Source organism: Didymella exigua, assembly GCF_010094145.1.
Source record: "Didymella exigua CBS 183.55 unplaced genomic scaffold M421scaffold_6, whole genome shotgun sequence".
In the NCBI taxonomy this organism is placed as follows: Eukaryota; Fungi; Ascomycota; class Dothideomycetes; order Pleosporales; family Didymellaceae; genus Didymella; species Didymella exigua.
The window spans coordinates 433,132-460,051 of record NW_022984780.1 but is presented as its reverse complement, the minus strand read 5'-3'; the positions used below and the strand labels follow the sequence as shown (position 1 = coordinate 460,051).

The 26,920-nt window shown below is 52.4% G+C and overlaps 11 protein-coding genes across 11 annotated transcripts; 3 read left to right on the top strand and 8 right to left on the bottom strand.

Annotated features, from left to right (window-relative positions):
• Positions 1-1,554: 1,554 nt before the first annotated feature.
• Positions 1,555-2,206, bottom strand: M421DRAFT_90300 (uncharacterized protein; the record flags this gene model as incomplete). Its single annotated transcript, XM_033597847.1, has 3 exons — positions 1,555-1,786; positions 1,947-2,017; positions 2,060-2,206. The coding sequence occupies 3 exons, from the start codon at positions 2,204-2,206 to the stop codon at positions 1,555-1,557; spliced, it is 450 nt and encodes a 149-aa protein (XP_033451461.1).
• A 149-nt stretch (positions 2,207-2,355) lies between these two features.
• Positions 2,356-3,936, bottom strand: M421DRAFT_342091 (uncharacterized protein). The gene is made up of 2 exons (XM_033589484.1): positions 3,182-3,936; positions 2,356-3,132 (listed from the first exon to the last, which is right to left on the bottom strand). The coding sequence occupies exons 1-2, from the start codon at positions 3,820-3,822 to the stop codon at positions 2,820-2,822; spliced, it is 954 nt and encodes a 317-aa protein (XP_033451460.1). The 5' UTR covers positions 3,823-3,936; the 3' UTR covers positions 2,356-2,819.
• On the bottom strand, positions 3,937-4,830 carry M421DRAFT_342090 (uncharacterized protein). The gene is made up of 2 exons (XM_033589483.1): positions 4,141-4,830; positions 3,937-4,068 (listed from the first exon to the last, which is right to left on the bottom strand). The coding sequence occupies exons 1-2, from the start codon at positions 4,747-4,749 to the stop codon at positions 4,051-4,053; spliced, it is 627 nt and encodes a 208-aa protein (XP_033451459.1). The 5' UTR covers positions 4,750-4,830; the 3' UTR covers positions 3,937-4,050.
• Positions 4,831-6,356: 1,526 nt separating this feature from the next.
• M421DRAFT_2727 (uncharacterized protein) lies at positions 6,357-7,136 on the top strand (the record flags this gene model as incomplete). Its single annotated transcript, XM_033588815.1, has 1 exon — positions 6,357-7,136. The coding sequence occupies one exon, from the start codon at positions 6,357-6,359 to the stop codon at positions 7,134-7,136; it is 780 nt and encodes a 259-aa protein (XP_033451458.1).
• Positions 7,137-7,144: 8 nt separating this feature from the next.
• Positions 7,145-8,820, bottom strand: M421DRAFT_417868 (Zn-dependent exopeptidase). The gene is made up of 2 exons (XM_033591607.1): positions 7,542-8,820; positions 7,145-7,492 (listed from the first exon to the last, which is right to left on the bottom strand). The coding sequence occupies exons 1-2, from the start codon at positions 8,791-8,793 to the stop codon at positions 7,281-7,283; spliced, it is 1,464 nt and encodes a 487-aa protein (XP_033451457.1). The 5' UTR covers positions 8,794-8,820; the 3' UTR covers positions 7,145-7,280.
• Positions 8,821-9,340: 520 nt separating this feature from the next.
• Positions 9,341-10,579, bottom strand: M421DRAFT_417867 (uncharacterized protein). The gene has a single exon (XM_033591606.1). The coding sequence runs from the start codon at positions 10,422-10,424 to the stop codon at positions 9,399-9,401; it is 1,026 nt and encodes a 341-aa protein (XP_033451456.1). The 5' UTR covers positions 10,425-10,579; the 3' UTR covers positions 9,341-9,398.
• A 682-nt stretch (positions 10,580-11,261) lies between these two features.
• M421DRAFT_417866 (NAD(P)-binding protein) lies at positions 11,262-12,134 on the top strand. The gene has a single exon (XM_033591605.1). The coding sequence runs from the start codon at positions 11,300-11,302 to the stop codon at positions 11,972-11,974; it is 675 nt and encodes a 224-aa protein (XP_033451455.1). The 5' UTR covers positions 11,262-11,299; the 3' UTR covers positions 11,975-12,134.
• A 3,347-nt stretch (positions 12,135-15,481) lies between these two features.
• Positions 15,482-17,288, bottom strand: M421DRAFT_417864 (uncharacterized protein). Its single transcript, XM_033591604.1, has 3 exons — positions 16,494-17,288; positions 16,169-16,444; positions 15,482-16,087 (listed from the first exon to the last, which is right to left on the bottom strand). Exons 1-3 carry the CDS (start codon positions 16,998-17,000, stop codon positions 15,689-15,691), a joined length of 1,182 nt encoding a protein of 393 aa, XP_033451454.1. The 5' UTR covers positions 17,001-17,288; the 3' UTR covers positions 15,482-15,688.
• Positions 17,289-18,857: 1,569 nt separating this feature from the next.
• Positions 18,858-19,778, bottom strand: M421DRAFT_56522 (uncharacterized protein; the record flags this gene model as incomplete). The annotated part of the gene is made up of 1 exon (XM_033595412.1): positions 18,858-19,778. One exon carries the CDS (start codon positions 19,776-19,778, stop codon positions 18,858-18,860), a length of 921 nt encoding a protein of 306 aa, XP_033451453.1.
• A 754-nt stretch (positions 19,779-20,532) lies between these two features.
• On the top strand, positions 20,533-22,762 carry M421DRAFT_341986 (T-complex protein 1 subunit gamma). The gene is made up of 4 exons (XM_033589481.1): positions 20,533-20,820; positions 20,871-21,152; positions 21,206-21,793; positions 21,843-22,762. Exons 1-4 carry the CDS (start codon positions 20,796-20,798, stop codon positions 22,592-22,594), a joined length of 1,647 nt encoding a protein of 548 aa, XP_033451452.1. The 5' UTR covers positions 20,533-20,795; the 3' UTR covers positions 22,595-22,762.
• Positions 22,763-23,098: 336 nt separating this feature from the next.
• Positions 23,099-25,786, bottom strand: M421DRAFT_99108 (uncharacterized protein; the record flags this gene model as incomplete). Its single annotated transcript, XM_033598704.1, has 2 exons — positions 23,099-23,110; positions 24,053-25,786. The coding sequence occupies 2 exons, from the start codon at positions 25,784-25,786 to the stop codon at positions 23,099-23,101; spliced, it is 1,746 nt and encodes a 581-aa protein (XP_033451451.1).
• Between the last annotated feature and the right edge of the window lie 1,134 nt (positions 25,787-26,920).

The window sequence follows — 26,920 nt, the reverse complement described above, 5'->3', positions numbered from 1 at the left end:
AGAGAGTGAGGACCAAACCGTGGTACAAGAACCAACAAACCTGGAAAGCGTCTCTTGACACTGCGGCTGCTGACCGAACAAGAACGTCAATCTACGCAAAACGGCCAAGCATTGCGATCTGCAGAGCATCCACTTCACCACATCCACCGGCAACACATCTGAAACGACTAGCTTGACTTTGCTGCGGTAGCTAGCTGTAGGTGATCGACGACACCTAACGCCTGGCCAATCTGGGACTATCCAGAGGATTGAACATTCAGCAGGGCGATGAGCATCCTGTGGAGACTCGAGAGCCCGAGCGAACCTCGTTTGCGTCATCGTTGTTGTCTTTCTTGTAGTGCCTGGCTGATGATGCTCTACGTTCGACCTCTTATGTTGCGACGATGGAAGGTGTTTGCGACAAGCGCAACTCAGCACTAGACTTCATAACAAATCCAACTTTACGCTTTGCTTGGTACGCTCGTCTGACTGTAGGTCTTGTGGGTGAAAGCTGCTACCCTAGCACTGTTGCTGCACTACAATCCCACTCCTCAAGGACAGTGTTAGGTCCAAGCAAAAATTTCCTCCTTGCAGCTCGTCACTGTTCAGCGACTATATGATATGCCTCGCGCAGATCGAGGGGCGTGTTCGTCGTCCTTGCAAATGCTTCCATCCCATCTAGTGTAGTAAACAACTCGTTTCTGCCGCCTACACACACCACAAATACAAATACACGCACGCACATACAATGCCACCTTACTTGTGTACTAGGACTGCTGGCGATAGCGACAGCATGCGAATCTCCCGCTACGACGCCGACGAATTCTCCGACCAGTCTTCCAACGGCCCATCTTCATCACAGCCCTCACGCCCTTCGTCGTCACGTCGAGACGTGTACGACGAGTACGGCTAGCCCATCATTAAGCAACTACAGGCCGAAGAGCATGAAGACTGCGACGCAGTCGAGCAAAACTCGCGCCGCCGGATCGTACACTAGGGTCAAGTGTCCCCTAGATCTTGCTCTGACCTTCGTGCGCGTCACAGCCAGTCAGCTCCCACCAATGGGTACGAGGCTGATGATGAACGGGAGGGTCGCGGAAGTTTCTGCGTGTGTGCAAGCTGTGTGCGAGCAGCAGCAGCGTGAGTTCCATGATCTCCATGAAAATGGGTAGCGATAGCGATGGAGCTATCTTGAGGTTTATGAGCAGCGCTTAGGGGGTGAGTCTGTGACGTTAGCAATGGAGAGTCTCGATAACAGTGAGGCAGAAAAATCAAAGTGAGCTCGTCTCCTCGGTGGATCGTACCGCAAGCTATGTATGGCATTTACTGAAGTCGGTACGCGAATCTCAATTTGTTCCGCAAAACACTCACTCGTCTAGGGTGCTTGAGTGAGAGTCTGATTAAGTGAGTGACCCTCGGCATCTGACCTTGACATCCACGTTCATGGGGGAGCAAACCTGCCAGAGCAAGCAGATGTCCGCGGCTCAGACCTTGCTGGGCATCCATCCGCGCACGAGCCTGATCGGACGGTACATCCTCAGGGGCGTTCCTCCACCCCCATTTTGGCAGAACGCTTTACTTGTGTCCGTAGGCCCTTGGACCTGACCGAGCGAAAGCGTTCGTTTCTGAGTAGCGCATGCGCTTCCTTGCCAGATGTCCGTTTCCAGTCCCGCTCGATCTTTCAGTCCTGAGTCTCAGTGGGCTGATGAGTTCGGTCGGTGGATGTTCGACACCTATGAGAAGGCCAGGGAAGCCGGCGTTACCTAGGCTGCTCTTTGCAACCTTCTGAGCCTGGTGGGAAAACCATCTATTTTATTTTGAAAATGACGGTGGTTTTCAACAAACGCGAGACTTGAGAATCACCCTGAGTGAAGACATGATCCAGTGTCATATACGTAGTCTAATATTCAATATCAAGTTTGGAAGAGACGGATGACCTCACGTGCACTTGACATACGCCTACATACCTAAGACCGCCGATATCACTTCGCTCTTTACGAAGAAATAAGATCGTAGCATTTGCTCCATTTCGGTAACACTTAGTAGGTGTCAGTATATCCTACTATGCAATCTGGCGTACATCTCTTGACACATGTGTTGGGGCCTTTCTAACGACGGCGGTTCTATACGACAGTCCTGAGTGCTTCCTTCGTCTTAAAGACGTGACGGGATTTTCTGATGCATCTAAAATGAGACAACTTCCTATTTCAGCGAGGTGACAGTTCATCTTGAAGGACTTTGTTCAGACACAACAAGGAATGTCTATAAGATCAGACGTCGAAATGACATCGGCTGAACGATAGTGAAAGCCAAAACAGCAAGCCTTCATACAATCTCTCAAAGCATCACTGCCAATAAATGAAGACTTGAGACACTAACCGTCCATAACTTCGATCACCTTTCACCGACCGGACAGGCCATGGAGTTACAAAAGCTGCCTTGAACTATTTCCAAGCAACTTCTACCACACACCTTTACACAACTCGACCTTGAGTTGCACATAACGCCAACATCCAACAACACCAACGAGAAACACTACAGCAAAGATGTCTCCATACTACGGCAATGACCCCTGGGACGAGAGCAACGATTACAACTCGCGTCCTGGTCCATCACGCCCACCAAACCCCGATCACCGCTCTTATGATTCAGACGAGGACGACTTGCGAACAGCGCGGAATGCTCAATTCTACCGCCCAACAGGTGGCAGCCGCTCTGGTGGCTCCAGCTACAACACGAATGGCAGCGGCTACCCTGGATCGCGATCCTCTCGACCCTCGCAGCCAGACCAAACCCGCTATGACGCCCATGATGAGTATGACGAAGAGCTACATGGACGTCTAGGCCGAGGCAATGGCGGTCCTACCTATGGTCAACAAGCATGGAGCGACGACGAGTACGGCGGACCTCGCATGCCACCGTCGCGTTCTCAGCCCGGCCAGCACCCTGACCGTAATTTCGAATTCGAAGAAATCGGTAGTGAGGACCCCAGGGCACGCATGGACCACAGTTCTCAGCCCTCTCGTGGTAGTCAAGGTCCACAGCCCTCCCGCCGTATCCAGTCCTCTCAGCACCACGAGCCGGATTGGCTCGAAAACATTCCCTGCCCGAACGACGTCCACATTGGTTTTGAGCATCACATCGACTATCGCCCTGAGGAGGGTGTTAGTTTCTGGCATTCTCGACACGCTGCTGAACTTGCCTCACAGTGTATTGAGCAGTATGATGGAGTGTCGCGTGAGCACCGCCATCTTCAGCAAGTTGAGCCACGCGTGTGGGCATCGATGGAACGTGGTGACGCACGTCAGGGAGGAAAGCGTCGTGGTGGAAATCGTCGAGGCGGAGAGCGTCGTGGTGGACATCGATGGATTGAAGGCAGTGGAGCGCGTCCGGTGGGCGGTGGTGGCGCCGGTGAATTGTGGTATTCGTAAAGTCTTCAAACACGAGTCTTGAAGAATTATCCTCCGGAGCGCGAGCGATTGTCGATGGTCTTGTCGGCACACTTTGATTTTGATGAACTTGGGGTGATATCCTGAGCTGCGCTTGTCGTGTAAGGAGATGCAGAATATCATGTGTAGAAATTAAGAAAGATACTTGCCAAGCTCTCTTCGTGAAACTGTCGAATCTGTCATACCAGTCACTCAACCGCTTATCGAGATAAATGCAGTACATACATGAGTAGATATTTACAATTCCCGATCTAAAGGACCCCAGCCTCCCTGAACGAGCCACATCCAGTTTGATATCGTTGGAAGTCTGCATGTGTCTTGTGGTGACTGGCCAAATTGAAAGTAGAATAGATATTGCCCCCATCGGTATCGCTATTGACTTTGCAGATACCATGGCGAATATCCTCGAGGAAGGCTGTACACACAGTGCAGATCATCTTGAATGTGGCGGCCGCATTTCCAACTTCGGTAATAGACGATGTAAATGCGCCGCACGCTGACCCTATCCTGTTGCAGCCGCCAAGTCAGATCTGGCAAGACCTCCAGCAGGGGAATGTAAGAGGTACCGTCTCGGGCAGTATTTGGCACGATGCGTCCTTTGACGATGCGTACGAGGAAACGTTCAGCAATAGAAAATCTTCTGCGAGCCTGGCGCGTCCAGCTCAACTCTCTGCGACTCATTTGCGTCGGCCTCGACACGTAACGCACTTACACTTGCTGCTTGCCCGCGCGAGAGCCTTTTCCCTCTTTCTACAGACTGCGCGAGGTTGTTTTGCCGTCTCTGCATCTCCACCTTTTCGATGACCTTGCGACAAATATCGCGATGCGCTTGTTCCATCTTGCTCTTGACAAAAGGCATTAGCCACCACAAGCAGCTCGCTTGCACATCCTCAACAAGCACCCACGCGGTGTCGCCGATACCCTGACCCTCACCGTCAATCTCAGCATCTGCGCCACCCTTTATGACACGGTAATCGGCACGGATCGTCACACCAGACGCATCTGCACGCGTCTTTATGCCCGTCGGTATGTTCTGGTAGCAGCTGGGGAAAGTAAGGTTCTTCCTGCCCCACTGCCCTACGCCAGGGAGGACGGTAACGCATTCGGTAACGCTGTATGTTTCGACTGGGTTTAGGTCGGTCGGGTACCAGTATGTATCCTTTAGCACATCTGGTGCGGTATTTGGTAGCTTCTCGTGCCTGGTAGTGAGGGCCTGGAGAGAGAGCGTGGTGCTGTGATCTTGGAGCACGGCGATGACCTCTGCGGGCGTGAGGTGTGCAGGTATCGGCGCAGCGATGTGAAGATTGTACTTTGCGCTCATCGCAGTATGCTACATGAAGCAGTCCTAGAGCTGGTGAGGTTGGCCTTCAACCAGAAAGGCCTTCTTTGCGCGAAGATTAGGAATCTTAGTTGAGACGAGTACCATGGAACAGTCTCAGGATGAGTAATGTTATTCGAAATGAGCGAAGCTAGTGCAAGTGATATCAGCTGCGAACGTGGACAGCAATAACATCGTCCTCCGGAAACATTACGCAGCTTGCTGACGCAGCATTCAGCTGGCTGCTACCCGCGGCAGGGTCAAGCCTAGGCGCAGCTACCGTAGCCGACACAGGCATGTCATCATTGAACCTGGGCGGTACATAGGTCGAGGGGCGTCTGAAATGTCTACTCGGCATACTTTTGAAGTAATCCAGTGCATGCCGACATACTTTACAAGGCAGTATAAAGGAGATTGGTGGATTTTTGTTGGATCGCTCGCTCTTTCGCCAAGACGACACTGCTTCAACCAAAACTAGACTAGCCTGACGCGTTGACACGTCTTTTCGACCTTACGACAACCCAATCAACAAGTCATATATTTGATTCAGTCTGAGATGGTACGGCCTTATGCCAGAATAACCCAAGATGCTATCAGCCACCAGCCACCAGCCACCCCGCGACAAGAGGCCTTCGAGCGATACCTACAGGCTATGGTAGCTAGAGAAGGGATTTCCGCATCGTAGGTAAAGAGGGAATAACTATAACACTATTGGGAGCATTTCCTCGCAGGTGGGAGATGGCGATTATGAGTTCGACGACAAGAGTGATGACTCTAATTCGATGGAGTCGATCAAACCGGTAGCTTCGTCACCGCCGCGGGCGTTCAAATTGCTTGCTGCGACGCCGACAAGCTCATAGTGAAGGAGAATATCGTCAGTGACTCCATCGTAAACCTCACAAACACTTGAACAGGACTGCTGACATAGCGATGGAAGCCTTTGACTAGTGTGGGTGCCTCAAACGTCAATATTATAGACATTCATCAGCCAGATCCTGCATCCGGCAGCAGCAATTCAACAGTGGCGATTCGTCTTCATTGAACAGTGTCTACGTGAATAACTCCTACGAACGCTGACGGCTCGCTTCGGAGCTTGTACTCGCTGCCATTGCAGAACGTCGCAAAGGATCGGAGGATTCCTTCGTAACCATCTTTCCAACGGTTCTCCACGTCAAAGTGCAACGTTGAGTCAACAAATTACGCGCTAGATGGAACCAGGAACTTGAGGGAACAGTTCAGGAAAACTCTAGCCCGCGAATTTGATGCTGCCGCTCTCATCTTCTAGAGACGCACGGCACCCAGCTCACTCACTCGCACCAGAGGGCGATTTCGTCTCTTCGGATCAGGAAGAAGAGCACGAGGTTTGGAGCTAGAACAGAGCACCACGCTCCCAAAGAGACCTCTCACCAGCGAGAGAGCGCACGGGTGCCTATTGGCAGCTGCCTGCTCACGGTGAAGGCGCACTTTCACCTTCATTCCTCGTTTTAGCGCCTTAGGTATACATATCCGTCGCATAACCCCTGCATCCTTTCTACTCTCCAATCATCTCTTTCCACTGAGCCTGCCGATATCTAACCGAGACGGGAACGTCGTCAGCTTTCACCCACAACATGTCGACACGCCACCGATTGCCAGAATACCACGCCAAGCCCTACAGCTACAGCCACTCGCATGACTCCGTCGCAGGCCTGCAAGTCATCCAGTATCGCTCGTATCAACGTGATATACACATATACCATCTACGGACACACCTCCTTCCGCTCCCTGTGGTCAGGAAAGCGCTGCAGAGCCAGGAAGGATACCGCGACCGACTAACCAGCTACGATCCTCTACGTTACTTTGATGTCATCGAAGGCGACGAGGTGCCACCCGGATGCATTGAGGCAGCCTACATGCCCAACATCATTCGTGGATACGGCTCTGCACTTGCATTGCGCGCAGCAGGAGATCTGGATTCAGAAGCAGTCGAGTGGTATGTCTTCAGCGGACCTATTGACGGTAGTTTCCTATCTCAGTTTGTTTGCGCAGATGGAAAGTGGGGGTTGCAACTGGAAAATAGTTCAGACGATCCCCGGAAGGTCTTTGATCTTGTTGGATACGTTGAGAAAGGCCTCAAAACACGGACTGTGAGGGGCGCGAATCGAGAGCATAAGGGATGGCATGATACGCTGTGTGCCTCTAAGCCAGTCAAGAAGAAGGTAAAACTGACATGGAAGAGATTTGGGAAGGAATTGAGGGCAGATCATGAGCGCAAGTCAAGGGAGGCGACCGTCGGCCGAGAAGAGCAGGAGCAAGATGAAGGTGGACAAAATGTCCCGATGAGGGACGAAAGCAAGCAGCCTCCGCAGCCGCCTCAGAAGCCAGTCACTCGGATCAAGGTGCTGAATTAAGATTTTGTGTCCAGCTTGGAGTTGCCTAGGAGTTTGGAGATGCCCATTTGCTTTTTGAGTAGTAGTTTGACATCTACAATTACTTCTACAGCTTCATCGCCTCGTGTCTCATCACATCGTCACTCTTTTTTTGCATTTCGCTGTTCACTTCAAACCAATCTCGTCGGCGGTGAGAATGAACTCCAAAAATCCCGCGTTGGTGTCGATGATGTTCTGGATATACTCTTCCGCGGTCGGGTAAAAGTTTGTAGGGTATCCGAACTCCAAAGTGTACCCATGGACCTTGTTCAGCTTCTTGTTTCCATACCAGCGGCTAGACGCCCAGTCATCAGATGCACCACTCGTGGGGTAAAGACCTGTGCTCGTTAGATCAACCTCTTCAAGAAAAGCGGTACTTTTACTTACCAACAGCCTGCTGAGGTACATATGAGCGGCCCCCAACAGCTTCCATGGCAGCAGTAGTCTTGTTTGCCTGCATTTCAATATTGTACCAGTCCTCCTCTTCGATGAACTCACCGTACAGAGTGTCGTTCACAATACCGCGCACGCCGTCGTAAGCAGGGTTAAACTGACTCTGCTTAGGATCGTTGGACTGGTTGATGTCGTCACCCCAGGAGTACAAAAGTGTGCCTGCTGCAGAATGCACATCGATGAACCAGCGGATCTTGGGAAATATATCATATACCCACTTCATGTTGCGGGTCTCCGGCTCTGAGAAAGGCCCAGTACCGTAGAAAGCCTGGGAGGCGGGGTTGGTGGATGCAGGAGAAGTCGAGGGATCAAAGTGTTTGGTAAAGTTCCACAAGAAGTCGAAGTTCCTGTTGAGATCTACGCCCACGCTGGCGTTGTTTCCGGCGATCGCTGAAGCAGGGTTGCGGTTCTTGCGCCAGAGGTTACTGTTGGCCTGGTCATGACGAACGCCGTCGGGGTTAGTCATGGGGATAAAGACAATTCCAGCGCCAAGGGCCTTCTTCACATCGGAGTTGGTGTAGGTCTTGTTGCCGTAGGTCAGGCCTTTACGGTGCTTATTGGCGTATAGCAGATCGGAGATGAAGTAGATCAGGTTGTCTGGCCCACCACGCTCGCGGGCGTGGATACCGGAGGTGAAGTAGATGTGCTGCTTGTCCTTCTTGATCTTCTCAGCCTTGTTGGCTACGCCGCCCCAGACTGTGTTCCCTTCGAAAGTCGTGTAAGGAGCCCTAAACAATTCCAGGCCGTACTCTTTCTCCAAGCCCTTCAGAGCTGTGTAGACTTCGTCGGCATTCAAGATACCAGCACTCTGGTATGAGCCATATACATCCGGCTTTTGACTACCCAGACCACGAGGAGCGACCTTGCCACCCTTGAAGCGGTCGCCTTTTCCAATGGGCGCTGTCGCAATCTGACGTTTGTTCAGGTGGTCGAGCGCCTCAACACGGATGATATCAGCGTCAAGGCTCCTCCTGTAGTGGTAAAGCTCCTCCTCAGTGAGCATAGCGTGAAGCTTGTGCTCACCCTTGGTGGGAACGACCACAGGACGGCAGCCATAGTCAATATGGTTGTTGTCTGAGACGAACTCCAGCAGTTGGGTCTTCTCTTTCGCAAAGAATGCCACACTTAGAAGGTCGTGTGCGAGAGCCGCAGTGGGCAATAGACCGAGAAGCGTAGAGACCTTCATGATGATGTTTCGCGGAGGTGGGAAGCTAAGGCCTGCGTAGCACAAATGAGTGCTACTACATAGACTTTATACATGATGACGGGCTTGTTGTTCTTTCCGTGACCTCCCTGTACATGAGGTGCGACCGACAAGTTTCTGGTCGATATGGGCGACCTCCTTCCTGATTGGGACAACCTTCCAAGACCGCCGCGTGCTTGGCCCGCGCAGAGCGCTCACGATAGCAGCAGGTCCGAGCAGGTTATCTGCAAGCAAAAGCGAATGGTAGGCGTGAAGCTGACCCCTGCAAATCTGCGCACAAGGTTTCTGGAATGAAGAGCGGGAGAAGGCGTTGCCAAGCTGTGAAAGGCGCTTGGCTATGCACCGATGACGATCTTGTGTATCCGCGCTCGTACTGCACAAGGAAGATTGCTTCGACTACCAAGCCACTTTGCACGAGTCGTGGCCATTCATGAAAATGAATAATTATTCTGTCTTTGGTGCTGCAAAACTGTGGCAGGAGATTGTACGTTAAGACCATTGGGTACAGAAGAAAAGATCTTGGTTGCAGATTCGCACATTGAATGTCGTAAATTCATGATTCGTACTATCTACACTTGCAGGAAGGTCTAACCAAAGATTAATGCCCTAACCTCGATGCTCTCACGCCCCACGGCCCCGTCGGGTGTTCTTGGGTCCACGAAAGCAGTATGCGGTACTCTGCCGTACTGCCCGACTGTCTCATCGCTGTCAAAGCACTTGAGCAGAAGTCGATCTTCGTTTCGCATGCCAGACCAGTAGTACCACTTCTGACTAAGGTTGTACCGAACTGCTGCTGTCTGCCCGTTGCGGTGAGGGTATCGATGCTCAACGGGCACCAGATCCTCGTCCTGCACACTTTGGCTATCGGCAACAGCCAAAGAGAAACCCATTACCGGCCCATTGAGTGGCCGCCACACATTGACGATACGGTAGCGACCCTGGAGCAGCTGCTCAGCATCCTCGGGTGCGTGAAGCCTGACTCTCTCAGCGGCGGACATTGGCGTCTGATCAACGTGTACGCGTTGAACGGGATTACGGTTTCCAGTTGGTCTGCGGATTGTATGGTCAAACAGAATGACTCTATTTGCGCCAGGAACGTTGTCCAGCAGTAACTTCTCGACTTCAGGGTAGTAAACGCTGCGTATCTGCTCATCATCCTTAAACCCTGTTTCTGCGCTCTTAATGTTTTGGTGTGTCTCGAACGCGTTGTATCCAAGATTGAACTTGTGCTCCTGACCGCGCAAATCGTCCAATCTTACTTCCTCCCAGCCGTCACCCCAGTTTCGCTGGGGAACACCTGGGAGCGGCTCGACGTAGTTGTATGGTGGTGACCCATCCTCAGGAGCCTTGTAAAAAGACAAATTCGCACTGACAGGTCCACGAGGGATGCGCAGGCCTTGGAAGTTTACATCTTCTGACTTCGACTGAGAAATGGTTGGTGTGGATGCTCCGGAGAGCTGATGAGCCGGGGTCCGTCGCGATGCGGCGGTCGTCATGATGGTGGTGTAGGAGTTTGACGACTCAGTAGTAGTCGTATCTATTTCGCTTCGTTCGAGAGACGGCGGAAGCGTGGATGTGATGCTATTGATTGTGGCAAAGCAACTAATAGTCATGGCCTTCTTAGATGGGGTATGAACCAAGGTCTAATGTATGAGTAAGGGAGATCAAAACAGTATCCGAAGCTATTATATACGACTGTGAAGTTCGGGATTATAAATGCTCAAGAAGGCTATTTGTGTGATTCGACAAAGTCAGCCTGTCATCCGCCGAGGCTGGCGCAATGCGGGGGAATGCGGCGATGATGCCATCGGTTAGTAATGCCCTTTGCTTTGCCAGCAACGCCAGCTGACAAAGATGAGCATGGCGTGATGATTGTCAATTCATATTTGTTTTCCTTCACATGAAGCTGTTGATTTCAAAATGTCGGGAGATACTGTTGGGGGTGGGGTTGGAAGTAGAAGACAAGAAACGTGAAAAAAGACACGCTGGACCGGAAGAAGCTCTGCAACTGTGATCTTGGCAACTGTGATCTACTGTATCATCTAAGCTCACCAAAAGTGTCGACCCTCATTCTGCATCTGCAGTTTATCAGCAGCAGACATCTACCAAAATCGTGGCCAAGACCTGTTTTCATTACACAGCCAATCACAGCACAGACGCTTGCCACGCCTGGTCGGCGGCAAACATCCATCTGCGGATCTCAAAGCTGCAGAAACGCTACCCGAGCACGCTAGCTCAGAATTTAATCATGAGCTCTGGCTTGCGCGTTGGCACTGCCATTTCTGACCGTGACATGAATTATGATCAGCATATTGTCGAGCTGTTAGATTGAGCGACCGTCTAGACCCGCCCTCAGCTGGTTATCGAGCATCTTATCGGCAGTCACGTGAATAAGCGATGCCTCTTGTGTTGTCTTCACGGAGATCTCATCATTTGATACCTGCGATCAGGCCAGGGGTAAGACGCATCTATTGAAAGCTTAAGTGGGATGAGTAGCGATCCAGAGGATGTCAAGCGCCTATACAAGGAGATCAGCGAGAAGGAGTCTCAGGGTATCCAGTTGCTCGTCAATAACGCTGGCATCGCACGTGACGACAACACCAAGTTCTCCACCGCTGGCGAGCCCAAGTGGAACGACGCACAGTCTGTCTCGGACCACTTCTTGAAGTCGCCCCCAGAGTCTTGGGCAGACACCTTCAAGACCAATGTTGGCAGCATTTTCTACATGTCGATGACCTTCTTGCCTCTTCTCGCTAAGGGCGGAAGCAAGACGCCTGGTTACACATCGTCAGTTGTAAACGTCACATCCATCTCTGGTGCTATGAAGGGTTCCAGCTCAGGACAATTCGCGTACGCCAGCTCCAAGGCCTCCGCAACCCATCTATCCAAGATGCTTGCGACAACATTCATTGGCACGGAGGTCCGCGTAAACGTTATTGCGCCCGGTGTCTTTCCATCTGAGATAACCACTGGCTCGTCCGACGAGGACAACAAGAGTGTCATCGAGGGTGGCATGTCCAACCCTGCTGGCAGACCTGGTAAAGATTCTGACATGGCTGCGTCGATTCTTATGCTGGCTGGTCCAGGAGGTGTCTTCTACAACGAGCAGATCTTATATCCTGATGGTGGCAACACCCTCAGCCAGCCCAGCTCGAAGACCTGAATATCGGATGATGAACAAAAGGTCCCGTAGTATCCGTATAGCTCAGACGTAATGGATTACGACGATGACACAGAAGGTTGCCTGGCAATGATCTGTGTCGAGTGCATCTCAGACATGACTACATTCAGTGCTTCCCACAATCACAGCAGCAGGGCAAACCTGAAAGTAGGATAGGAAGACACTAGTGCTCTCGTACTTACCGGCGATCTGACATAACATTAAGCAAAACAACGTGACGTTCGTTAGTTGCCCTAGCGTTCGGGCTTTGCCTTCACGGCCACAATCAGGACACTTCTTAAAGTATTAAAAGATAATTAAAGACAGCAAGAATTAAACGAGTAGGGGATAAACCGGGAATCTGGCTCGGGCGTGGGGCCCGTAGTCACGTAAATAAAAGTACACTAAACAAACGCGCTAGACTCCATGCTTGAACAACACAAAAACAGACACGATGCACATGCAAAAATGTACCGTCTTGTGACCTAACCAGGGGTCGCTAGAAAACTGTTAGGAGTCGAACGTGCGCTGTCATGGGAAATTGATTACTTACAACCTGGAATCTCTTGATTACTGATTGCATCGTAGTCAAGCGCCTTGCCATTGGGCCATTAGGCCAGATAATCATCTGTTTGATGGGATCGTCTTCAATTTAATAGTTTATATACAGATTTTTAAATTTACTCAGAAGCCTCCCGTAGTTACAAGCTGTTTTGGTTGTGGAAATTTCTGCAAGCGGGTACATCGGCTCTAATTTACCGAAGTGGGGCAGACTACCAATCGCTAATGAGCTTGATTATTCCCACAGTCTACCGAGCCTGAGGAAGACTGTTGACGCTGTTTTATGGTCAGTGCAGCTTCCGAGCTTATGAGGACTAGTCGATTCCCCATCTCACAAGTACACCAATTCGATGCAGGTGGTGGTGGTCAACTTCAAGTCAGTCTCTCCGGGCGTCGCAGATAGGTAGGCGCCCGAACGTTGACCATCACGATCTCTAACACTCATACCATTCGCATGTCCTTGGAGCAGGGCTTTCGAAGCGATGAATTTCGTCAGTGTCGCCACAGTCATTGTAACTGACTTCTGTTCACGACTCGCAGCCCAATCGTGCGACAGGGGCGATTTCGTGACTTTGGAAACTTTGGTTGTGAATCTCCGAAACGATCGCAAGCATGCACAGAACGCTGTGGTCGCTGCAATAAGGATGCATTGCCTGTCAAGACGTTTACTGATCAAACAATCCACTGTCTATTCTCCTTCTCAAGCCCAGTAGCGCCTGGTTCATTCATGCACCTGATCAAGTGTCAGGTCATACGCTTACACTGTACTCACGAAGGCTCATGTTGACGTAGTGATGCTTTTAGCGAACGTTAGGACCGGTCATCCCTGGTCACCATCAGCTCTCAGCTCCGTACTCGGATACCTCTAGGCCCTTGGACTGACTATTTCGAAGATTCGGGCCGTAGGCTTGACATTCCAACGTACAGGCTCTGCAGGACGACCATCCGTTCTTTCTGACAGTGTTGTACCCATGAGTCCAACCTGAGGAAGCGCCTTTGCGGTGCTCAGGTGTGCCACAGCAGCAGTCGTGTAACGATCGGCACGCTCGATACGTATCCTTGAGACCAGATCAACCCCCAACGAAACCGGGGAGAATATCCCAGCCTATTGGAATCATCGGGGCACTCTGCAGACAGTGCCACTGTAGATTCACTATCACCAGTGCCTGGTCCACGGAAGGCGGCTCAGCCCACCGCTGAATACGATCCCTTCCATTGGGAATTTATCTCCCGAGCTGCGCGTTCGGTAACTTCGTTGATCTGTTCCGCCTTAGCTGGCGAGCCACGGAACGACATTATGCCAGCTCTTCCTGAAGCGGGTGCCTCCCATGCAGCAAGTCACGCATCCGTGAAGGGCTTACCTTCACGGTCACGTCCTTGCCCTTGAAGATCCACAAACGGCTGCCACCAGTCCCCAATTTCACCTTCGCTGCAGGGTACCGATGTCAAAGAATCCTTGTCAATCAGCAATTGTGCAACAAGCCCACGTTGAGCCGGCATGCACGTCTACGGTTTCTCCGACCAATACTCAGCTCAACTGGACCTGATCACATTTAGAAAGACGAACCTGGCGCATCAAGGCCCAATATCACGTCTTGGGTCAATCACTCATGACGGATCTCTTCCGGTTGTCGCCATGGCTCGAGATTCGGCGACGGATGTTTCATCCCGAACCTAGCCAAAGTGTACAGAGTCCCTGACTCTTCCACCGGGGATTGATGGGGATCTCGTTGGAATGAGCCGGGCCCTGTTTGAGGAACATCACTCAGGCACACGACATCATGTTGCAGCCTTGGAAAGGACATTGGAACTGATTAATGTTATCATCGCTTCTAGCATACATGAAGCACATAACACCTTCCCGCACCCTTCTAGTATACTATACTGTACCGTCCCGCTTTTATTCAGCACTCTGAATTGACAATAGAACTTACAGCAAGCATCATCCATCTTTACTATCCAGTTCTGACAGTCTTATCATGTCCTTCCACTACCATATCGCCGCAGGAACACCACTGTCAAGCGCAACACCACCCCCTTGTTATCTGTACCATCCTCACGCAATGAATATTACCACCTGTAGAGGCTGTGGCGGTAACCCGTACGTCAAAAAGTGCGTTGACAATAACCTGCAGCTCACACATCGTCAGTGACCCACGAGTTGCATGCACAGTCTGCTCAGGCACGGGGTTGGCATTGGAGCGATGCTTCGCCTGCGAGATGTACTGGCGAAAGCTTGCTATAGAGCAAGGGCTCATGAAGCCGTGACTGTCACTGTACAGCCGGAGAATGACTCGTAGGATAGAGTACGAATAGGCCAGTCTTGATCCAACCCTCATTTTTCATTGTTGCGGCAGTCAATGTGCAGCCTTCTTTCACCCGACACTATCCTGTAGAGATTTCAGAGCTCTAATCACCCGCATATACTGTGTTTCATCGTCAAGTGGTCATAGAGAGAATTGTTGCGTACTCGACGGAGGCACTGGATCTGGGCAGCAATCGTGCTGCGGTCGACGAACATCACTTGCAACTGGTCTCGATGCTCGCCAAGTTCTAGCCTCCCGCCAGCTCGAAACTGAGCTCGATGCAGTCGCTTCAGACAACCCTGTTCGAGCTTTTCTTACTACCTGCCATCTTCATACCCCTTGAACCATGCCCTACGAGAATCTCTGGGTGAGAAACCCCCCTGTGTAGAGCCAGAGTAGAGACGCCTGTGTGAAGACGTTGGCACTGGAGTGAGGAGATCATGATTGTGGTGAGAGGACTTCAAAAGTCAGTAATTGGGCGTTTGCCTAGCTTGCGCGAAAATTGGCGGCCCCGTCACCTTCACTCACCCCATAGCCTACCGAGAACCCCACCTTGACTATAGATGAATACCAAGCAAATTGGTAGCTCCACGGCTATTTTGGTCCTACTGTTATGGATCGCGTCCTTCAGCTTCCAGCTTCGTCCGTACCGAAAATATGGCATGTATCCACGTAAAACTGCCCTAAGTAACAGTGAGAGCGGCACAGGGCTCTATATGTATGCAGATATCAGGAGTGAGATCTTCATGATCGGCTGGAAAGGGAAAGCATACACTCCCTCACTATTCATGACGGCACAACACCCATAGTTCATCAAAGTGCATTGAAACATCCACAACACACTGTTCACTCAGACAGCCATCCCGACCCTCTCACTGCTCCCCTTATACCCAGTCTCCTCGTCTAAGCCCCCACTACCACTCCTCCCGCCCTGAAGCTCCATTTTCATGCTCCCCTCCCTCCTGATTTCCCTCTCCTGCTCGCGCACCAGCCTCATCGGGCCCCTCACAATCGCGCCCAGCAGATCTCTAATATCGAGCGCTTGGACGATAGCCTTGATCGGGCCAACAGAAGCCGCTTTATTGCTGTTCTTGTACGGTTTGGAGGGAAAGGCGAAGAGCATGAGGACGGCGAAGAAGGGCATTTCGCACGCCAAGATGAGGGAAGCAAGCCCGTCGTTGATATCGTGGTAGGTCATGTATTTGGTGGGCGTGAGCGTGCCATGGCCGGCTAGGATATTGATTATGAACTACTCTTGTCAGTTTCAATTCCTATGTATCCCTTTGACATGCACTTTTGGAATTAATGGGTTTGAGAAGGAGGGACATACTGTCTGCGCGACGTTCAGTCCGATAATACTCTTGAATGTGAAGAGCTTGAGGAGAATCCTATGCTGCAGCAATTTGGGCTTGTTCTTGCTGTAGAATAGCAAGCAGCATAGAATGGAGATCGTCGTTACGATGAACTTCAAGATTGTGATCCACAGATGCGCAAAGTGCACGCTGTTTGACTGTCTGCAGTACTTGCCGACTGCGAGCGTGATGATGGTGCCGATCCAGATGATGATGCTGGTGGGTATGAACTGCAGAACCCCGTACCAGATGCACTGGTTGTGTCAGCGGGCTGTCGTCTGTGCCTGAGGATGGGAGACGTACTTTGAACCATGCAGGTCCTGTCGTTTGCAAAGAGCCTCGACTCTTTGCGCCAGCGCCGGTGCCAAAGAGATTGTCGAAACCATCAGGATGCGATAGTACGAAGTCGCACATCAGTAGCAAAAACGCTGACAGCGCAATCGCACACCCAAAGTCGAGACTCTCGACGATGTAAACACCAGCCTTTTCCTCCAACACAACGATGAAAGAGAACAGCGAAACCCATGGGATTAACAAAACAATACGGATGATCTGGCGTTGTTGCACAGGAAACGAGTAATTGGTCGCATGGCCGGCAATGACAAAGCTGCAGATGAGCAAGCTGAAGAGCCCACAGGCGCCAGAGGCTATCGTTGCAACTTCGTGGAAAGTGTAGCTGCCAATGATCGGTACGATGGCCGGGCCATTAAGGTTCTCGGACGGACAGATACGACTTGTTGCGGAATTGATGATGGAACTGGTATTGATGTAGTTCTTTCTCGACACGAGGTTGATCTCGAACGCCTCCATGGCTCAAGGGGTTGGCGCAGAAGCTTTGATGTCCACAGATGGATTGAAAACAAGGTGGAGATGTGTAGAAACCGTTGGGTCGATGACCTCAAAGCTTGTCACTCAAGGGAGTCCCTGCGTTGCTAAATACCCTCCGCCGGAGGCACTCCGCTCGTATGCACCATGTCATAGCCACTGAGCATCTGCGTCCCTGGGCACAGCGAGGGGAGGCCCGATCGCCTTTAGCTCGCGCTCGTAGCCGCTTTCAGGATGGAACATCGAAAGTAAGCACTTTGAGCAAAGGTAAAACCTGAGCTTGGCGAGGCTTATGAGCGTGTGAATTGCGCACAGCCGCGCTTTAAGCACGGCAAAACCTTGCCAGCCGTAGATCTCATGCTTCATCGAGTACTGTTGAGCGACAGAGGCGACGTCTGCTTACCTACAGTGCGCATCGTGCTTGGCGTAGACTCGGCCGGTCCGGTTACAATCGCGCACCGAAGTTTGGGTCTTTGAGCGCAGCTGAGGTTGCAGCCCACTCGGAGAGCGCCTACGGGCAGCCACGCAGAAACACCACGGTCGTGGCTGTGTACTTGCGTATCATACTAAAATGCAAATGAGGTGCGCCTTACAGCAGACTGCCGTGCGGACGATCGGCCGTCATCTCGATGGCCACAGAGGCGCGCTGACAGGACTCGTACGAGACCTGAAGTCGAACGATACCATCCAGCGTCAAGGCCCAGCTATGCTGAGGCATCAAACAGAATACTGCGCTGGGCATGAGTTCATAGCGATGCTCTCAGCTTTGTGGGGGTGGCGCCAATGAGTTAGTTCGCGACAAATACAGTAATTATGGACTTGATTGATTAGTCCTATAATCGGGCGTTCGAAAGTAATTAATTGGATGAGGAACCAGGTGCATTCACACCGCGATCGGCGTGAGAGAGGGGGCCCCCGCCCATGAGCAATCTTGTGATGTGGTCCAAGACTTTGCGACTGATGAGAAAAATTATATGGGCACGCAGTATCGTGACGCAGTTTGAATGCAACAGGCTGGAGGACTTCAGTGTCCTGCACGCTCGGCATGCTGCATCCGCGTCTTAGCACAGCAAATTGTCGTGCAAACTCCGCAACTTCCGACAAAGGATCGCGCAATCAACGGCATGCCCAGAACAGCTGGCATGTGCATTGTCTAGGAGACCGCTATTATTGGTGACGAGCTGGAACGGTCGCCTGCGCCCGGCCTCATAGCGCGACAATCTCGCGTCGCAGCACACCCCTTTCCCCGAGCCTGGCTTGACAAGTAACGCGTTGCCCGTTCGACGCGACTTGTCGCTTGCGCGCACGTTTGCGCGATTGCTGGTCGCAGGATGACATTGCTTCCGAAACAAGCCGAGCGCTTTGTCGCATCGTGTCAGTGATCGTGTGGAAATGACGATGTTGGATGGGGCGGCCAAGAAATTTCTTGCGAAAAATGAGGCAGATCGGCAATTGCGATGGACGGCTTGCGTTTGGGTGGCTGCAATACAGAGATCGGTTGCGTTGCATCGAGCGCTAGAGCGTAAGTAGAAAGCAGTTGCAAGCAGATGATAATGTGTTCATTGACGGTGCCTGTAACTTTTAGTGGCAATGAGGTATGCGACGCGATCGTACATCGACGATCCGGCTGTCGCGACACGAGCAAGCATGATAATGTATAGTACATAACGATAATCCACCCCAGTGAGCCCATCCAATCCATTGCCAAACGCCGAGTTGTCGAGAAAAAACCAGTAGATCGTGAAGCATGAATAAAAACATGCGAGATAGAACCGAGACGCATCCGTACATGCTTTGAAAAAAAAGTTCAGAATGGGAAGAGAAGGAGCAATCGAACGTCGATCACATCTCCATCACGTCGCCGGCAACAGCGGCGGGTGCGATGACAGCCTGAAGGGTTGGTATTACGGGCTCAGACGGGGAAGAGTCGCGGGCGTTGATGCGGTCGCCCTCGCAGTGAGGTACAGGTCCGGACATGAGGTTCGGAACGGCGCGCTCAAGGGACCAGCCGACAAGCTGGCACCACTTGAGTGTGTCTGCGAATAGCCAGTAGCCCTGCACACCGTGTTGCTTCGCGCGCACAAGATATGCGTTGAGCGACTCCTTCTCGAGCATGACAATCACGTCGGTGAAGTCGAAGTGGCGCTCGATGAAGCGTGCGTACGCGCGTGCCTGGTCGCGCAGGTTGGGGTTGGTCATGATGTTCTTCCAGCCTACACCCAGCGAGGTGATGAGTGTGTTGATCGTATTGCCGTTGTCGTCGATGATGGCCTCGCTGATCTGAGACTCCATATCGTTGAGAGATGGGACAACGACGTCGCGAGACGGACTGACGCGTTGCGACTTGCGCGAGATTGCGATTGGACGAGCTGCAGCCTTCTCTTCAGCTTCCTTCTTCTCTTCGTACCACGTGCCGGATTGCGACTCGGCCGCGATGCTATAGCCAGGTTCGTCAGGGTAGATGAGCGTCATCCCCGGGCCGTAGACGGGCTCGCCCCGAGACTTGATGGGGGCAGGAATGGCGACAGATCCAGTTGGTTGGTTCTCTTCGGGATCGTCAACGTCGGCAATGGATCGTTTGCGCCCAGCTGTGGCATTGGAGACAGCAGCTAGATAGTTGAGCGACGGTGGAGTAGGATGCTTCGGACGGAATTTACCCATGGTTGACGGCGAATGGGCGCGCTGGTGAGGTGAGAAGTAACCCTGCGGCTGTTGGGGCTGCAGGACGACGGTGGGTGACGAGGCATAGTAGTTGAGACCCATGGTGACTGCTTGTTTAGTAGATTAGAAGTAAAATGCAGTTCAAAGATACAAGCGTCTGCCTAGCAGTTGAGCAGACAGTAGAGCATGCGACTAGCGCGGCTAAATGGCTGATAGCAACGGTGAGGTTGATGCTCAGTTAAGAGGCGTGATGGTCGTGGTGATGGATGAGGTAGGTAAAGGTGATGGGTGGTGTGAGTGAGGTGAGAGCAACACCAAGTACGATAATTGGGCGTAGAGGGAAGGCGCGAGACGACGTGTAAGGGCAAGAGGTGAGAGGGGAAGGAACGATGGTTTGAGGGCCTAGGGCGCTTCTTGTAAGCCTTCGCGCTCGTCCCGTGAGAGGCTGGAGTCGCCGGCAGGGTAGCACTAACCGCATCGGCAGACCTCAGGCCTGCAAGGATGTAGAGATCCTCAGGGCAGGTCTAGCGCGATTGGCTGGTTGCGCGTCGAAGCAGGAGGACGCAAACGGACTGGTGCTGAGTTCGCTTTGCCCAAATGGTACGCTGGGTTGTTTCGTGTGCGTTGGCCTTGGCAGGTGGAGAAAGCTTGCACGTGACCATCTTGACAGGAAGCATCTTACCTTCCTGATGATGCTTGTGCACATTAGAAAAAGAAAGTAAAGGCGCTAGTTAGGTGAGGGTTATCTCCCTACGATTGCTTAGTGCATGCGTGGATGTGAACGGCAGTGCCGCAAAGGAAAGTGCCTGGCGACATTGAATGCTAAGAAAGGTGCAAAGAAGGGTATGTGAAGAACGGCAAAACAACACCTCGATAATGGATATACGCTCCACTCGGCATCCTCAACGCGTACTCATCCGACATCTTTGATTACATTTGTCAGAGCTCCAAGACAGACAGGTGCACGTGATTGATCACATGATCGCGGACCGGCGAAACTAACTGCGGGCGCGGGACAAGAAATGTTTAGTGAAGGACGCGCCAGCGACAGATACCCCACGCGTGCTTAGTTCCACGTCCCCTCTTTCCTGTACCAATACCCTAGATTCGTCCCTCAAAATGCAGGCGCCTGTGGTTGTTATGAGTATGTCGATCCCGAGTTACTGCTTCCAGCAAATGCCTAATCCCCCGCAGACACCCAGACCCCTGGTGGGGAGCGCCAGTTTGGTCGCAAAGCTCAGATTTCGAACATCACAGCAGCCAAGACGGTTGCAGACATCATCCGGTCATGTCTGGGCCCCAAGGCCATGCTGAAGATGCTGCTTGACCCCATGGGCGGCATCGTCCTTACCAACGATGGCCACGCTATCCTGCGAGAAATCGAAGTCGCTCACCCCGCCGCAAAGAGCATGATTGAGCTCAGCCGGACACAAGACGAGGAAGTCGGTGACGGCACCACGACCGTCATCATTCTGGGTATGTTGGAATATGCGCGAAGAACAAGCTTGAGCAATGACTGACTGTCACAGCCGGTGAGATCCTTGCACAGGCCCTGCCCCAGCTCGAGCGCAACATCCACCCTGTTGTTGTCATCCAGGCCTTCAAGAAGGCCCTCGCCGATGCCCTCGAGATCGTCAACGAGATTGCGACCGAAGTCGACGTCGACAACGACGAAGAGATGTACAGGATCATCAGCTCTTCGATTGGCACAAAGTTCGTTTCGAGGTGGTCAAAGCTGATGTGCGGTCTTGCGCTCAAGGCTGTCCGTACAGTATCTACCGACATGGGCGGCAAGAAGGAGGTCGACATTAAGCGGTACGCACGTATTGAGAAGATTCCTGGAGGCGAGATCGAGGACAGCGAGGTGCTGGACGGCGTCATGGTGAACAAGGACATCACACACCCCAAGATGAGGCGGAGAATCGAGAACCCAAAGGTGCTGCTGCTGGACTGCACACTCGAGTACAAGAAGGGCGAGAGTCAAACGAATATCGAGGTCAGCAAAGAGGAGGACTGGAACAGGATACTGCAGATCGAGGAGGAGCAGGTCAAGGCCATGTGCGACGCAATCATTGCCCTGAAGCCTGATCTCGTCATCACAGAGAAGGGTGTCAGCGGTAAGTGAATTCCAGTTGAACAGGCAACATCATCGCTAACTTCAGGCAGATCTTGCACAGCACTTCCTCGTCAAGGCCGACATCACAGCCATCCGCCGTGTCCGCAAGACAGACAACAACCGTATCGCCCGAGCCACCGGTGCTACCATCGTCAACTCCGTCTTCGCCGCAACCCCGTCCGACATTGGTACACAGTGCGGTCTGTTCGAGATCTCAAAGCTCGGCGACGAGTACTTCACCTATCTCACACAGTGCAAGGACCCCAAGGCCTGCACAATCTTGCTTCGCGGTCCCTCAAAGGACATCCTGAATGAGATCGAGCGCAACCTGCACGACGCCATGGGCGTTGCTAGGAACGTCATTTGGAACCCGAAGCTGTGCCCAGGAGGTGGAGCAACCGAGATGGCCATCGCTGTTGGGTTGGAGAGGAGAGCAAAGCTCATCGAGGGTGTTGCACAGTGGCCATACAAGGCGGTGGCAGAGTCTATGGAGGTCATTCCCCGCACCATCATTCAGAACTCAGGAAACAGCCCCATCAAGGTCCTCACACAGCTTCGCGCAAAGCATGCAGAAGGTTACGAGGATGGCAAGGCCACTGGCAGTACCTGGGGTATCGATGGCGATGCAGGAAAGGTTGTTGACATGCGCACATATGGCGTCTGGGAGCCTCTCGCAGTCAAAGAGCAGAGTATCAAGACAGCCATTGAGAGCGCGTGCTTGCTGCTTCGAGTCGACGATATCGTTGCTGCGAAAGCGGCGAAGCAGGTTAGCGGCCCCATTGGCGGCGGAGGTGACGACTAAGAAGCTCCACGATGGCTCGATCTCAACATAAGCGACCATCTACTGGAAGCAAATGATCACGACAATAAAGAACGATCAAACAACAACACATCAAGTGTTGGCACACAAAGCATCGTCTCAACAGCCCGTGACTTCTAAGTTTTTGACCCCGTAGCTGTCATTCACACTAACAGCCTTACGCTAAGATCAGCACTTGCGGCCTGTTACAAACAGGATAACACACAGCCATTCCATGATGCACTCCCGCCAAGTCTGAAGATTTTCAATCACTCGTTTAGTACTACACACCCAAATGATCAGGAACCGACTTCCGCGCTACTACAGTCACCAGCATCATGTCGACACAACAAACAACCGCCGACGTCACCGCGGCAGCCCTATCGCAGATTGACCAGAACATCAACAACACAGAAGAGGATAGGAGTCACGAGGCAAGAGGCCACAAGGCGAACCTAAGCAATCCGAGTATGTCCATCTTGACGTCGTCTTCGCTCGTGTTGCTGCTCAGAGATAGAGCTTCTCCAGTGTTGGTACTGACACGCAACAAATACAAGTGAGGCTTCGAAAGAGAAGTCAGCACGAATATTGGAGGAATTGGGCGAGGACGAGGCGTTCTATATGAAGCGAGGGAAGGGGGAGTGACGAACAGTATGTGTTCTGCGTCCGATGGCAAGGGGTCTTGGATACCTGTTCTCACGGGTTCAACAATCTACATTGCCATCAAAGCAGCTCTCTCAAGTCGCGACGCATTTCAGACCAGTAAATGGGCCCCACAATTTCGTGCCGTCTCTACCATAGCCAAGCGTTGCGACTTGAATTAGAAAGGCAAACAGCAGTAGGCTTCTTGCGTAGGTACGATTTAATAACGCATCTTGAACGAGGCTAGGCTGACATATATAAGAACAGTACATTTAAACACGAACCACGTCCCAACAACAGGAAAACAATACAACACCCGGAAACCTTATCTCCAACTTATCGACCAAGCACAGTCAAGCACTTTCAACAATCATGTCCGACCAAAAGTCCCACCAAGGCATCACCGCCCCCGGTTACACAGAAGCTGAGCAGAACATCAATAACACCACGGAAGACAACAGCCACTAAGCACAATGGCACAAGGCTAACCTAAGCAACCCCAGTATGTGACATATACCAGCAACTCATCCTTGACAGATACCGCTGATAACCTTCAGACTCAAGCGAAGCAAGTAAGGAGAAGTCCAGAGAAGCACTAAAGGAGCTCGAAGACGAAGACGTCTTCTACGACAAGCAGGGCAAGGGGGATAAAGCCTGCTCCCGGGTGGTCGTCAGAATGATAAGAACTACTTCCGAATAACACATCTGCTAGTCACATCCCCACATGCCTCTCATTTTTCCTACATCACATGACGGTCTGCTCTATTTCGCCCCGCTGCCCTGCGCAACACGTCCCCGCCCCAACGCTCTCTCCACAACCCTCGCAACCCCCTCCACATCCTCAAACACACTCCAATGCCCTACACCCCCAAGTACCTCTAACTCCGCCTTGCCCCCCATCTGCTCAACAATCTCTTCACACTCAGCCACCCTCGCAACCCTATCCTCATCCCCCGTAACAACGCACACCTTTGCCCTGACCTTGTCCCATTCTGGCACCTCAGCACCCGCAATCGCAGAGCACGCCTTCGCGTACCCCTCACCATCTTGACTCTGGAGACTCATACGTACACTGTTAACGGCGAGCGGGTTCCTCGCCTGCGATGTGGAGCTCGTCGCTGACGAAGCGATTCTATCCGCGATGCGCAGCATACCTTCTCGCCTGACGATTTCGGCGCGCTGGCGTAGCGCGTCGACTCCCTCGTCCGGGAAAGGGAGAGAGGGCGGGTTGAGCAGGATGAGGTGGGCTACGAGCTCGGGGTGTAACGCGGCGAAGGAGAGCGCGACTAGGCAGCCGAGTGAATGCGCAATGATGATTGCGCCATCTGGGGGTTTGATGGTGGCATGGGCGAATACGCCGCTCAGATCGGCGGCGAAAGAGTGTATTGAGAGTGCGCTTAGAGGGTGTGTGGGCGACCCGCCGTGCCCTTCGAGATCGAAGAGGTGCAGCGCGTGCGTGTAGGTAAGGCCGAGGGCATGGATTAGCGGCGTGAAAGAGGCTTGTGTGCCGCCTAGGCCATGGATGAATACGACAGGACAGCCAGACTCGGGGCCAGAGGAGGTGTAGTATAAGGGCTTGTTATTGATGGTTGTGAGTTGAGACGTCGGGACGCGGGTGTTGTTGTACGGCAGGCTTGTTTGCGGTGCTGTGTTGGCGATGGGTGTTGGTGGTGGAGAGGCAATGCGGTTTGTCAGTGTTCCGAGCCCGGTCACTGAGATGGAGATTGTGTCGCCTGGCTGCAGGTAGACTGGGGGTTTGAGACCGAGGCCTACGCCGGCGGGTGTGCCTGTTGCGAGGACGTCACCGGGCTGGAGAGTTTGGCCTTCTGACATGGTCTTGATGAGGTAGGGGATGGAGAATATTAGGTCCTTTGTTGTGGCGTCTTGTCGAAGCTCGCCATTTACTTCAGTCTGAACTCGCAGGACACTGTCAAGATGGGATGCTGGGACTGCGATTGGACCCATGGGACAGAATGTATCCGGACTCTTGCCGATGTAGAATTGCTTGTGGTCTCTCTGCCTTTCTCTTGCAGTCATGTCATTAATGATCGTGAACCCCCATACATGGCTCATTGCGTCTTCTTCCTTGATCCTGAATCCTGCCTTCCCTATGATCACACCAATCTCACCTTCATAGTCGGCGGTCTGGGTAAACTCAGGATGCGGGTAGATGTCTTCCCCATCAGCAATGATCGAGGTGTATCTCTTGGTGAAGATGACCGGGTGAGATGGTACATCAACCTTGTCTGAGCTGTCGAAGCCCGAGCTGTTAAATTCTTTGGCATGGTCGAAGTAGTTCTTGCCCACACAGAGCACGTCTCGAGACGCGAGAGGAGGCAGTATGTGAGCTTCTGACGACGAAACAGTGTCACCTGTGCTGGTAATGTTGGACTCGCCGGCTTCGATTATTTGGTAAAGACTGGAGATTGGAGTGCCTGATTTGAAACACAGGGGCTGGATTGTCTTCTTAGCAAGGTCATAGTGACCAACGCGATCCTCTTGACTTTGCGGGTCGTGATAGGCCACATAGTTGGTCAGATATTGTTGCTCCATCTTGGCTGCTTTGGTCGAGTACAACCAGCTTTAGCAGAACGACTTTCGTGGTTTCTAGTAGGGAGCTAGCGCAGCTTCTCCAACGCGAAGATCAATCTGCTGGATGATGAGAACCCTGCCCCATTGTAGTTGATGTCGCGATAATGAAGATGGTGGGGAAGCTCGAAGCGACATTACGTCAGCTGCCGCCATCTCTGACGCCAACATCTCTGCTGCTTGTCCATCTCACCAACGTCCTCTTATCTCGAACTTCCGCACCGTGGTCGCGCAAACGCTCGAGCAGAGCGACTTTTCCGGTGCCCTCGGCTGATCGCCGAATGGATGGATGTTCCTGGATTCCAGCGCTACAAACATGAGACAAGGGTGGTACCCAAATACCTATGTAGCAGTAGAGAATACGATGGCTACCTCCTTAAATGAGGTTGTGCACTGCGGTCTGTTAATAAGTGGGTGACAGGAGAGACCTTGCAACAGCACTCTGTTGTTCCCTTCTCGGCCATTAGCCCTGAGGGCATCGTATTGACGAGCTCCGCCCCCGCAGAAAGATGCCAGAAACAGAGATGAAGGCCCGAAGTTGCGCACATAAACGACCGAAGTGTTGTCGCTGCGCTGTTTGTAATCCGCGTCCGGAGATTGTGCATACTTGGGAATTTCCCCGGGCGTTCCTGGATCCGCGGCACAGCCCCGCGAGCCAACATTCCGCCCACGTTTTATCGACCGACCTCTGGAGTCTGGAGGTAGTCAGCCAAGCCGCTCTCTCGATCCCAAGGTGTGCAGGATGACGCCTGGACTTCACAGATACGCTCCCCATCACTATCATTGAAACTATGTATACGCGTACAGTGCCTAATGACGCATACAAAGCCAAGTGCCACGGCGCCGCTGCATGTCTGCGAGGCTCGTCTACCGTCGAATGCCTTCATCACAACTTCACTTCACATACGCGATGACCGATCAGACTTTAGCCTTTACCTATCAGAGTTCCTAAGATCGCCGCTTTTATGATGCGCCGGCCGGGGCGCGGACTTATCCCGCTTGCTGCACCGCAAACGGCAAGTTGTATGGTGGTACCAAGCACATGTCTACGAAGAGTCCACGCGGCATGCGCGATCTAGATACCAGATGCATTGCGAC

Excerpts from the sequence above, each read along its gene's own strand:
- M421DRAFT_417864 (XM_033591604.1), bottom strand. The coding sequence starts at position 17,000 with ATGGAGGCGTTCGAGATCAACCTCGTGTCGAGAAAGAACTACATCAAT. Across the intron at positions 16,445-16,493 it reads CAGGACCTGCATGGTTCAAA|TGCATCTGGTACGGGGTTCT; the intron begins GTACGTCTCCCA and ends TGACACAACCAG. Across the intron at positions 16,088-16,168 it reads GACTGAACGTCGCGCAGACA|TTCATAATCAATATCCTAGC; the intron begins GTATGTCCCTCC and ends TGACAAGAGTAG.
- M421DRAFT_342091 (XM_033589484.1), bottom strand. The coding sequence starts at position 3,822 with ATGGTATCTGCAAAGTCAATAGCGATACCGATGGGGGCAATATCTATT. Across the intron at positions 3,133-3,181 it reads ACTGCTCAATACACTGTGAG|GGCGATAGTCGATGTGATGC; the intron begins GCAAGTTCAGCA and ends CACCCTCCTCAG.
- M421DRAFT_417867 (XM_033591606.1), bottom strand. The coding sequence starts at position 10,424 with ATGACTATTAGTTGCTTTGCCACAATCAATAGCATCACATCCACGCTT.
- M421DRAFT_342090 (XM_033589483.1), bottom strand. The coding sequence starts at position 4,749 with ATGAGCGCAAAGTACAATCTTCACATCGCTGCGCCGATACCTGCACAC.
- M421DRAFT_417866 (XM_033591605.1), top strand. The coding sequence starts at position 11,300 with ATGAGTAGCGATCCAGAGGATGTCAAGCGCCTATACAAGGAGATCAGC.
- M421DRAFT_417868 (XM_033591607.1), bottom strand. The coding sequence starts at position 8,793 with ATGAAGGTCTCTACGCTTCTCGGTCTATTGCCCACTGCGGCTCTCGCA. Across the intron at positions 7,493-7,541 it reads TGTACCTCAGCAGGCTGTTG|GTCTTTACCCCACGAGTGGT; the intron begins GTAAGTAAAAGT and ends TAACGAGCACAG.
- M421DRAFT_341986 (XM_033589481.1), top strand. The coding sequence starts at position 20,796 with ATGCAGGCGCCTGTGGTTGTTATGA. Across the intron at positions 20,821-20,870 it reads GGCGCCTGTGGTTGTTATGA|ACACCCAGACCCCTGGTGGG; the intron begins GTATGTCGATCC and ends AATCCCCCGCAG. Across the intron at positions 21,153-21,205 it reads CACGACCGTCATCATTCTGG|CCGGTGAGATCCTTGCACAG; the intron begins GTATGTTGGAAT and ends TGACTGTCACAG.